General features: G+C 41.0%; 1 protein-coding gene across 1 annotated transcript; it reads left to right on the top strand.

The window, feature by feature from the left end:
* The first annotated feature begins 1,536 nt into the window (after positions 1-1,536).
* On the top strand, positions 1,537-9,451 carry SLC35G1 (solute carrier family 35, member G1). Its single transcript, XM_012659696.1, has 3 exons — positions 1,537-1,740; positions 6,220-6,397; positions 8,420-9,451. The coding sequence occupies exons 1-3, from the start codon at positions 1,563-1,565 to the stop codon at positions 9,156-9,158; spliced, it is 1,095 nt and encodes a 364-aa protein (XP_012515150.1). The 5' UTR covers positions 1,537-1,562; the 3' UTR covers positions 9,159-9,451.
* The last annotated feature ends 3,113 nt before the right edge of the window (positions 9,452-12,564 follow it).

The raw sequence follows: 12,564 nt of genomic DNA on the forward strand, positions 1-12,564 counted from the left end.
CCCCATATCTAAATCTTAGAATGTAATTGAGAAACTGCACTTGACTTTCTAGATGTTTGGAGAAACTTCCTGGTTCTTTCTTTATAATCATGATCTACCACCCTCACCATTCCTCCCTGAAATTTCCCCACCCAAAACAACAACAAAAAACTGTTACGTATATTTCTGTAAGCAGCCTAAAATTCTTTTTCAGAAAAGGAAAAGCTATATATTAATCAAGTTAGAATTCAGATGGCCATTTGTCTCAGTTTGCCTAGGACAGTCCCAATTTATACCTATTGCCTGTGTAATTTTTAAAAGAGCTCCCTCCTTTAGTCTTTTTTTTTAAAAAAATAAAGAGTTCCAGCTTGGAGGATAAATTATATGCTCACCCTGGTGAAAAATACACCTTGATTTTCCAGTAAAGTGTTTTCCAGGTGATGTTATGCTTTTGCCCTCATCATTTCATTTATTTGCATAACTACTCTGCAAAGTAGGAAGGGAAACATCTTATCTACATTAAAGAAAGGAAGTAACCAAGGCTTCAACGGTACAGTGGTGACTAAGGTCACACACTCAAGGTCAGAACCTAGAGTTCCTGACTGTAAGTCCAATACTGTTTCAGGTTTGTGCAAATATCTGAGTTAAGGCAAATTTCACTCTCTTGTTGGTCATCTGCTTGCAACTGGACTTAGAACAGTTTAGACACATTCATCCTTGCCTAGAGACGGTTCTTACATTTAAAGCAAGCAGCGAGCTGAAAGAAGAATTACCTAAACATAAAGAGTCTGTTAGTGAATCTTGGGGCCAAGTAGCATATATCTCTGATTTGACTAGGTCTAATTACATCAGGTTATTTGAATCTTATATCTGGCCAAATCAGGATGTCTCAGTTAACAAGAAAAGAAAACCAAAGATCAATAATGCGTGCCAACTATTACAAAGAACATACAAATGGGTTCTGTCCGTCTTACAGATATATTTTCCCTATGATGACACAGTAATCCTTTTTTTAAAAAACTTCCAAAACTAGCAAAATTATACCCTCCTCGGATAAGTGGCAATGAAACATTAGAGGAAAAAAAAAAAAAACCTGATCATTTAAAGACAGACCCAGTGTGTAAGACCTGCAGGGTGTTCCACAGATGCTGAATGCAGCGCCACACCAGAAATAAATCGACGGCCTGCCCCAAGAGAAGGCCACGGGACCCTCGGGCGCCAGGGCTGGGAACCCAGCGTCCCACCCTGTCTGTGTAATGACAGGGAGAGGTCCAGTGTGCCTTGGGAAGGATGGCTCCAAGCCGCTGGCCCGTCTAGCCTGACCGCAGCAGAGGGATGGACGCCTTCAGGCCGGCTGTGGGCACCACGGCCTGACGAGGGAGGCGGCCGGTCCCCCGCGGGTAGGAGGTTCCGCAAGCACTAGGTAGGAGGACCGCCGAGCTCGAGCGCGGCCCCTGGGGGGGAGGGGGGAGGGCCGCGCGCACGCGCAGGGGCGCCGGCGCCCGCCGGAAGAGCTGGGCAGCTGAGCCGTTGCTGCTGGCGCCAGACGCCGCGCCGGCCGCGGAGAGAGCGCGGGTCGCGAGATGCGGCCCGAGGACAGCGCTGGGGCTGCCGAGCCAGGGGAGCCGGTGTTACTGCTGACCGACGATGCACCCCCGCGCGCGAGCGAGGAGCCGGCGGCCGCCGAGACAGAGGGGGCGCCCGGCCGCGGCAGGTGCTGCCTCTGCCCTTCCTCACCGTGCGGCTCGCGCGCGGAGCCGGGTGAGTGCGCGGGTCTCGCTCCAGGGGCCGGGCGAGCGCCGGCGCGCTGGGGTCCCCGCAGCCGGGGCGCAGTGCCCACCACGCCCTCATCTCCACCCTCCGCTGCGCTCGGGAAAACCCTCGAGCAGTCACCGGGGTTCTGCAAAGCAAAAGTCCCCGGCGCCCCTACGGGCGCCTGGACGGGAGAAAGTTTCTTATCCTGTTTGCAACCCTTTGGGGATTCTAAGCCACTTCTGTTATTAGTGTTGTGGGCAGGACTGTGGAGTCAGATTGCAGTTTGGTGTGCCCTCCCCGAGGTCGTAGGTGGGAGGTCAGCGAGAGAGGGCTGTCCCGCGGTCGGGCCGAGGTTGAGAGGAAGATCAATGAAAACTGGTCTCGGTAGTTTACAGTGCTCTCCGAAGAGGAAGTCGAAAAGCATCGAGTCTAGGAAAATGTTTGTCCCAGAGTCTTAGAAGCTTGGAAAGACAGCGACAAGAGGAACCACTGGTTCTTAACCTTTGGGGGCTACGAGGACTTTGTAGCAGCAGTTGCATACCAAGACATACCTTGTTAAGGGGTTCATGGTCCCGTCCCCAAAGCCAGGGAACCCGCGTGAAGAACCCTTGATCTTGTTCAGCCCCCTCCCTCGACAAGTGAGGAAAGTGAGCCCCAGGAAGGTGAGGGCTTTGCGGGTTTTGTTTGTTTTATTTCCTCCAAGGTCTGGCTTGTGTGGGTGAGCTGGGGCTCAGGTCCACGCAGCACCAGGGTTAGGATTCCAGCTTGCCAGAGACCGGGCTCAAGGGCCCTTTCCACTGGCCACAAGTGCTACTTCAAGCACATTCCTCCTTGAAACCGACCACCCACCTGGAGCAGCTTCCTGAAAGTAGAGGAAAATAGGCAGATCTCCTTTTAAGACAAAGTTACAGTCTATACCCTCATCCTCTGAGCTGCTTCCCCTAAGAGTGACCCTGGATTTCTGTGCTTGTCACCTCACCCCCCTTTTCCCTCCTCCCTGTATGCACTTTCCCCAATTTGGAAAGACAAACCCTAGGAAGATGATTCTTGCTCTATTTCTGTCCTAAATGTAAATAGAAATTATCAGATTTCTTATCATTTATGCATGGGCTAAATGTAAACAGAAATTATCAGATTTATCATTTATGCATGGGCTAGTGCCCTGGAGCAAGTGTTACCCCAAGCTAGATTGACCAGACATGCAGCCTTCGAAGAGATCAGTTTCTCACCTGTCACCCTGTGGCTGAATGTCATTCTGGTGGAATACTGAGCCAGTCCATGCAGACTCTTAAAAATTTCCCTTTTTTGTGAACCAAAGAGGAATACTGTATACTCAGTGCATGGCAAAATGACAAACCTATGTAACTGAGAGCACCTAAGAATCCTGTGGGGTGTTTTAACTTAAAAGAAAGTTGCTAACCATAAGACTTCGTTATTGTAAGTTGATTTTGGCCTAGGCACGGTGGCTCACTCCTGTAATCCTAGCACTCTGGCGGCTGAGGCGGGAGGATTGCTTGAGCTCAGGAGTTGGAGACCAGCCTGAGCTCTACTAAACACAGAAAAATTAGCCAGGCGTTGTGGTGTGTACCTGTAGTCCCAGCTACTCAGGAGGCTGAGGCAGGAGGATCACTTAAGCCTAGGAGTTTGAGGTTGCAGTGAGCTGTGATGACACCACTGCACTCTACCTAGGGCTACAGAGCGAGACTCTGTCTCGAAAAAAAGTAATAATAACAATGTCTTGAAAATAAGATTACCATAAAAACACTGAACTATTGTACTGTTGTCATCGAACTTTGTGACAGTATCATTTTAGCCTCTGTTCTAACTGGTTATCAAAACAAAGCTCATTTTCAAGTTCAGGTTGAAACTGTTACCCATTTTTCTTACATTCGTGGATGACCTTAACCGACACCGTACAGCTATCCTAAGACATGTATTTACTTTATTCAGTGACTGTGGATCTTGGACTGAAGCAGAGACCTTCTCTTAGGCCTGTCCCTCACACACTCCTGAGGAGAGTTAGTGTTCTAGTGTAACCATGGTTTTCAAACCAGTGGAGCTTTTTTAGAGTTACAGAGATTCTGTTTCAGTGGGTCTGAGGTGGGGCTTGGGAATTGAATTTTTAAAAATTACTCAGGTGATTCTAATTCCCAACCACACTGTGAATCGCCAGCTTAAAGCAGAAGATAGAGAAGCTGAGTAATTTTTCAGTTTTTTGTCAAAGTCAGGAAACTACACTTACTTAATTTTAATTATTTAGAGTGGCCAAGTTACTAGATATTCTTACAGTGAGATGTAAACATGGAACATAAGCAAATGCCTCTTTGGATTATGCTCATCTCCATTGATGGAGAGAATTAAAATTATTATCCAGTAAGAGACTGAGGTTTGCCTAAGTAGAACCGTTCTCACCCTCATTAAGAATAATCAGATTCAGCTAGGTCTTCTAACTGCTGCCCTCTCCCATTCCACAAGCATGAGCCTTAAGCCTTTATAAGCAAGAAAATACTTGCGTGTTTTAAGGGAAAAGCTCATCAGGGCCAAGGGTGTAAAATTGCATTTTAAAAGAGTTAAAATCCATCCCGGGAAGTAGGTTAAAAAAAAAAAGTTAAAATATCACACTAAGTTAAAATATTCCTGGAGAAAAATTAAGTTTAGGTTGGAAAAGATACTTAAACATAGACCAGGGAGATGTTTTCTGTCCTTGATCTTCTTGTTCTGTTCTGTCTGAGGGTGGAAGTTTTATACATGGGTTGGTTTTTTTTTTCCCTAAGAAAAACTGTTTTATTTGGACCTGAATTCTAAAATTTCAGAGGCCAAACTCTAAGGCTAACCACAGTCTAGGCATGTATTTTGTGGTGCTTACCATGAAAGTCTTCTAAAACTTCCTTCTCATGGGCTGAGCGAGTATATATATAGTTTTTTTCTGCAGTATCTGAGCACATAGGTACAGAACAGAATGCGGGGGATTCTGGCACTTACGATAGGATAGAATGAAGACTGCTAGCTCCAAAGCGGTCTCATCAGCTGTGCACCTAGGAAGAGGCGGAGACCTCTGATGAGAATGGCTTTTTTGACAGCAAAGGCCAGGCTGTAGAATGTCCCAGGCTGTGCATAGTCATACTTTTGCAGTGATTTGCAGTCACTTGCGGGCAAAGGTGTCTAACTGACAGGAGGATGCCGAAATATATTACCAGGTATTTACATTTATCAGAGAAGGGCATTTAAAAAAAACATTATTATGCAATACTTTTTTATAGCTGAGTAACACACTAGGACTCCCCAGATTGGAATGATAATTCTAGTTTTCCTATAAATTGCTCGTGTCCACATACCCTTCAGTTATGCTGTGCTCTTGACTGATGAGGACCAGTTGCATTTCCTTCTTTCCTCTCCTTTTTTGTATGTTAGTTTCCAAAAAGAAAAAAAGTACATACATATATATATATTCCTCAGTGTGTGGCCTATCTTTAAGGGAGTTCTCTGCCTACCCTGGCCAGCTTTGCTCTCTGAAGAATGACAGGGGAATAAGATTGAAAGCAGGATCTGTTCCTATCTAGGAAACTAAGGCATAGGAAGTGACTAAACAAAAGTTTAAAGCTCATGCAGGTTGTCATTAATGGATTGAATACTTGATGCCCTGGAGAAAGCACAGTTTCCTGGTTCAGATCAAGCCAAGAATTAGGGATTAGATGGCAGCTCTGTGCAAAGCACTTTAGAGCTGGAGAGGTAGACGACTTGGCCCCTGCTCTCAAGGAGTTGGTGCCCTAAATGGGAAGATAAATTGTGAACCATGAAAATTTAAAATATAGATTTGATTAACAGTTCAAAATAACAAAACGGAAAGCCTTCCCAGATTATGCTGTTGCCAGTAGTGTTAGGCTTTTGAGTCTTTCCATGAAGCTCTCATATTCTTTCATTCATTGAATATTTATTTAGGGTCTTCCATATGCCAGGCATGAACAAGAACAGCTGAGGAGTCAGCCCTGGGGACTTGTGGAGGAAGTCAGATAATCAACAAATAACTACATAAGACAGTTATAACCTGTTTTCCAGAAAAGAACACTTTCTTCACTTTCGCCAGTGAGATAGTATAAGATATTATCATTTGGGAGTATTTTTCACTTGCCATCTCAACAAGTGTTTCTTAAAGATTTCTGTCTCTTAAAGATTTGCTGTCTTGGCAAGCTTTCTACTTCTTCTGGACTCGTAAGTAAGGGATGATTCTTCAGTGAACCAAAGGAAATCCATTTTATAGGGCAAAACAGCATTTAAAAAATGCAGGTTTAAATTGTTGCCCTTGACGATGGTTCTTTGTAATTCATGGGGAAAATGGTACCAGTCCAGAGCAGGGATATGCTTAGGAGGTAATACTTATAGTCTGTTAGCCTTTGACACTGTTCCATTTTTCTCAATTTCTAAGTGAAAATGATAAAACGTATGCTTGGAAGCAAGGACTAACCAGAATTTAATCTTTTTCAGAAGCCAAGAAGAAAGCACCCTGTCCTGGACTTGGCTTGCTTTACACATTATTGTCTACCTTCTTTTTCTCATTGACCTCTTTATTTGTTAAAAAAGTGCAAGACGTCCATGCTGTAGAGATTAGTGCGTTTCGATGTGTGTTCCAAATGCTAGTTATTATCCCTTGCTTAATTTACAGAAAGTAAGTATTTCTTAACTGCAAAGTAGAAGATATTAATAAATGTGTGTAAATCTTTTGACCTGCCTAAATCATTCACTCTGCAGTATCTACTTTATCTCATAGATTTACCAGTTCCTATACCCCTTGGCTCTGGTCAATGAAAAGTCCAAAAGTTCATCGACAGAAGATTCTACCATAAGCACAAACCACATGCCCAAAAAAGGAGGAGAAAGAGATTTAGTTATTTACCGCCCCTTATTTTGAACACAGAGCTTTCTTTGTATAATTTCCCCCATCTTGTATCACCCTCCTTTCTTTCCTTTGGCATAACTAGTATTTGGAAGAAAAAAAGTAAATGAAAAGTAGTAGTGTCTCTTGGCATCAGAGGTTTCTTTAAGTAGAACAGGCTATTCTCTTACCAGAGCAAACTGAAGGTTACAGTAATAATATTTAGGTCTAACCCCAGAACATGATAGGGTAACCTTGATCAAGGCCTTTTTTAACTACTGTCATATTCAGTTTCCTTATCTGTAAGTGGAAAGGAATGATACTTTCTGTCCTCTACCCTGCATGATGGTTGCCAGGGTCAAATGACATTTATCATAGGGCAGAGTGCTTTATGTAGAACGTAACAATGTATGAAAACGATCTCTATTCTCTTGTCGCCATTCTCTCTCCACCCAGTTCCTCTTTTCCTTCCCTATGCAACCCTCCACCTTCCCCAGGCTAAAATTATGTCTCCCTCTACCATTATAACCTCCACACACGCCAGTGTACTTAGAACCCTGGCAGGGAGACCAGTTGGGTCCCTGTAGCATCCTGGTTCTTTCTCTCTTTGGGCAAAGAAGCTTAAATCCCAAATTAAAAGCTTTAGTTACTTGCCACCAAAGTCTCCTTGTATCTCATAACATGGCATAGATTCTCTTAGAATAGTTTCATTCGATATCCTGAGGATTTGGTAGAAAAAGTAAAAATCTGCTAAGATTAATATTGTCAGAAATTCCTGTGTAAGTGTGGACAAATCACAGTATTTTAGGAAATGATGGTAAGATTTTAGAAGTTTCTAAGGGTGGCAACAAAACACTGATGCCAACATAATCCATAATCATCTCCCCTATTTTGGTAAAAAAGATACTGTCAGAGGAAGGACACTAGAAAAATTTTCTTCAAATCCTTGGTCCTAATCTGTTTTGACCCATTTTATGTTTCACTATCATAGAAGACTCCTAGTTTCTCAAAGTATGGGCCAAATGTGACCACACTTTTCATTTCTAACTCCAGGGGTGTCCATGTCAGGCCTAGACGATACCCTAATGAAGTCCGGCCCTGGCACAGATCAGCGGGTTGCACCTAGCCAGGAACTTACACAGAGTAGGTGCTTAGTTAAATATTTAATTGAAAATTTTGAGTAGCAGTAATTATACTTTTCTAAACACTACATGTTCTTTTTCAGTGTGTTTTAACTTCTTCCTCATGAGAATAATGAAAAGTAGTCTCACATTTAATGGCTAAAACAAATTTTAGCATTGTTTCAACTTTTACAGAAAAACTCATGAGATTGCGAATGCACATTGGCCAGGACCAAGTTTCCTTGTACAGGACAGCTAAATCTTGAAATTGTATTTTTTGTAAAAATGATACATTTTCATCATAGAAAATTTGGACAAAATAAATATAAAGAAGGAAAATTACCTGTGAATTTACCTATTAAGGTATAACCATTAACATTTAGTTTATTTTCCTTTTTGTCTTTTTTGCAAGCATAAATATACATATACATGGGGAAAATAATTTAATTGTATTATAATTATTCTATTTATATAGTTCTCTTGTAATAGTTTTGCTTTTACTATGAACACTTTAATGTCATTAGCTATACTTAGAAACTTTTTTAAAAGGTATATAATATTCAGTTGTAGATACTATAATTTTCTATTCTTTTTTTGGCATTTAGTACTTTTAAAATAATGTTTAATTAATAGTTGTAATTTAAAAACAAATACCAGTTTCATTTAATATGCATTTCTTCGTTTGAATTTACAGAACTGGGTTTATTGGCCCAAAAGATCAACGAATTTTCCTCATTCTCAGAGGAGTCGTTGGTTCTACCGCCATGATCCTTATATACTATGCTTTCCAGAGAATGCCCCTCGCTGATGCCACAGTTATCACGTTTAGCAGTCCAGTATTTACGTCCATATTTGCTTGGATATTTCTCAAGGAAAAATGTAGCCCTTGGGATGCTCTTTTCATCGTGTTCTCAATGACCGGAGTGATCCTTATCGTGAAACCACCATTTCTATTTGGTTCCAGCTCTTCAGGGACAGAAGAAAGCTATTCAGTCCATCTTAAGGGAACATTCGCAGCAATTGGACATGCCGTATTTTCCGGACTCACTCTAGTTATCCTAAGAAAACTGGGAAAATCTGTGGACTACTTTTTGAGCATTTGGTATTATGTAATAATTGGCCTCCTTGAAAGCATCATCGTCCTCTTTATATTGGGAGAGTGGAGTCTGCCTTACTGTGGGTTGGACAGGCTATATCTCATACTAATTGGTGGATTCGGTTTGGGGGGTCAGGTATTTCTCACAAAGGGACTTCAAATAGAAAAAGCAGGGCCAGTAGCAATAATGAGGACAATGGATGTAGTCTTTGCTTTTACCTTCCAGATTATTATCTTTAATGATGTGCCATCGTGGTGGACGGTGGGTGGTGCTATCTGCCTAGTAGCCAGTAGTACTGGAGCAGCCATTCATAGATGGTACCAGAGTTCCAAATGAAGCATCATTGCTGCAATACATATTTTTTTCAAGTACACCTTCACCCAATTCAGACACACTACACATGCATACACACCTGGGAAATCTGCATTTACTTTGATTATATGGAATAAATTTCATAAAGTGCCATTTTTGAATATGATATGTCTTTAATTAGCTAAGAATAGCTAGTCTGTTTGGTCTAGCAATTTTTGGGGGTAGCTTTTGTTTTGATTTGTTTCTTGTTAGGATGGCATTGGTGAGAGGAGAGCACAATGTTGGAAGAAAAACCAAAAATTTTTATGACTCCAGTAATTTTTTAAATGTCTTTTTGGTACCGGTGGGATATGGGTGGGGAGGAAATTTTAGATATACTTTTAATATCGTAAAGCCTAAGAATCTTATTGATAATGCTGCTATAATTAGTATTATGTTGCTAATTCATTTGCAACATAATTCCATTTAGGAGGCCAAAGCTGAAACTTGGGATAGGTGCCTACTTAATGCTGTTAATAATACAGAAGAATTGGCCTTATTTTCAAGGATTTTATAAATGATTATCATACTTTTAACTCATATTCGTGCCTTTTCATTTTAATGCTGGAATTTTTATTATATAACCTCTAAAAAAAAGTTTTTAAATCGCCAAATTTGGCTAGTAATTTTGTGTTTCAGTGGTATTAGCAACTGTAGTTATCATTCTATAATTTTAATTGTCCCCTTTTTTTTGAACCTGCACTAATGTTATTTTTTCTTAACATTCCAAGATTTCAGATCTTTGAATCACAAGGAGAAATCTTGGCATGACCAGTGTGCGCATTTCTTCACTAGAAATGTGATTTTCTATAAATTCTCTTTGAATTTATAGTGCGATGCCAAATAAAATTTCCTCAGGATCTTATTAGGTTGAACCATATGAAGTTGCCAAGGTTTTACCATTTTAATTTACAAAAACCATAGTTTCATATGGTTCACCCTAATAGATACCTCCCTTACCCTCTAAATCAGATACTTAGAGGACTTTGGACTATGTTTTAAAAATAATTTTTAAAGTACAAGACTGCTATTAAAATTTTTATTGTTATGAAATTATATGTAATAATGCTTGGTGTTATACATTAAATGTAAAGACCTGTGAATCCATGTTTGATTGACTTTCATAGTTTCTTATAGGAAAAAAGTCACTGTTAAATTCTGGTATATCAGCATGATGTTAAATGTCAGTGCTGCACCATGATACTAACATCATGAATTCAAACAACACATTTTATATCTGGAGCTTCATCAGGCCAACACTCTGCAGATAGAGAGAATTTAATATCTAGGAAAGCTTGGGAGGTTAGTCGGGACTTAGGGAGTACATGCAAATGGTTCTTTGTCACAAAGACCCTTTACTGGTGAGGCTGTGATGGCCTCCAACTCTCTTACTGTGTCAGACACAGTATCTGTTATTATCTTAAGCCTGCAGAGTTGAAAGGTTCTAGGCTCTTCACCACGTCATCACAATTTTTCCAAAGCAAAGAGGAACTTGACATTTGTGATTTCTGCCATGGTGAGAAAGAATCTTTTCCAGTAGTTCCAAGGGGGCAGTTTTGGCTTGCTGATTTTATCAAATGCTTTCCACCTGACAAATCCTAAATGAAGTCTATTTAGGTGAGTCATCTCTGTCATGATTTAACCTAATTTACGATAATGGAATTTAGACTTGCAAAAGCATCATTCTGCATGTATCTTAGATAATTATAGAATCAGAGCATTTTCAAATTCAAAAGTATTTTAGAAATTGTGTTGTAGGAGCCATACTCCCTAGGTAGGGTTGATAGGAGACCTGCCTGAGTTGGATTTCCATGGCCGTCTTCCCTCTCTTAGTTCCATGATAAAGTATGGACAGTAAACCACTACTTGAGCTACCTAAGGTGAATTAACTCTCAGGGAGCCCTCTCCCAATTCTTTACCTTGCACAATGAAAGAACATTTGGGACCTTGAAAGTTAAATCCCTTTGGGCCTATACACTAAACACACATTTAATTCCGTGGCTGAAATACTTGAATGTCACGATATATGACTGAGGTTGGAGAAAATGTTTCTTCTTTCAACTCTTACAGGATATGATTCTTAAACACTTGTGATGTCCAAGGTGCATACAAGGATATGTTTTGTAACAATTATGGGTGTGTATATTTTGCAAAGATTGTAGTTTCTATATCTCGAAAAGTAAAATATTTTCATAAATCCTTTTTATTTTATAAGTACTAATAAAATAATATGAAAGAAAGTTATATGCTGGTTTTTATGATTATAACAAATGTCTTATCTATAATATAATTTATTTCCCTTTCAACCGTGTGTTTCAGAATTTATTTTCTGTAGGAGACTGACCTCCAGCCATTCAGCTGCGATGTAATCTCAAGGTTTAAACTGTTTATCTGTTCCTATTATACTGTCACATCAAATCAAACCTCTCCAAAGTAAAAGCACTAATCTGTTCCAGGGAGGCGTTCATTCTTCTAGCCTCTCAGAGCTTAGAGCAGCTTTGAACTCTGTACTTTTTGTTCCCATAGCTAATCTGTCACTAAATCCTGGAGTGTCTGTCTTACTGTCTGTGGATTCATTCTAAGACCACCTCACACATGTATTACCACAACAGTATCTTTGTGGAGTTAACCTGCTTCTAGACTCACTCGTTCACTCTGATTTTTGTCTCAGTGCCAGATTAATCTTCCCAAAGCTCTGCTCTCATTGCTACTCGGGTTTTCATAAAACTGCAGTGATGCCTGTTACACACCACATCGCATCGAGATTATCCATCTGGCCCTGTTCCTACTTCTCCCGCCTGATTCCCACATCCCAAAACAAATTTGATACTCAGATCAGTCTTCTCTCTAACTCCCACAGTTGCCAACAGAGTCCTTCCTCTGTTTCCCTTGCCATCCCCTTATTTGCCCCCTAAGACCTGTTGGCCGCCAATGGCTCAGCTTTAGCTTTTGTTTTTTTCCAGTCTCCAGCTTCTCCCACCCACACAATCCACGTTGGAAGAGTGGATGAAGCATTGGATTAGGAGCCTGAAGATCTAGTGTGGCTTTATCACTTTCCAGCTGGGCAAGTTACTTAATGTACTAGAGCCTATTTTTCTCATTTGTTAAATAGAATCATATTACTTGCGTAATCCATCTCACAGGTGAGTGTCATAGACCATGAGGAAGGATAAAAGCATTACCTATTGAACCGTGGTCAATACTGTAGAATTGAGTATTCACTCTCCTCAAAACAATGCCTACCAGGGTCCTTACTCCTGAGCAGCCTCGCCAGGAACGGCAGGAACACATCTTTCAGAATGTAAACTCCATTTGGCCCCCTCCTGCTAGCACAGAATTCTCTTGTTGGACAGCTTCCATTTCTTGGCTGATCTTAAGTAGGGCTGCCAAG

This window comes from Propithecus coquereli, unplaced genomic scaffold (assembly GCF_000956105.1).
Source record: "Propithecus coquereli isolate 6110/MARCELLA unplaced genomic scaffold, Pcoq_1.0 Scaffold63, whole genome shotgun sequence".
NCBI classification, from domain to species: domain Eukaryota; kingdom Metazoa; phylum Chordata; class Mammalia; order Primates; family Indriidae; genus Propithecus; species Propithecus coquereli.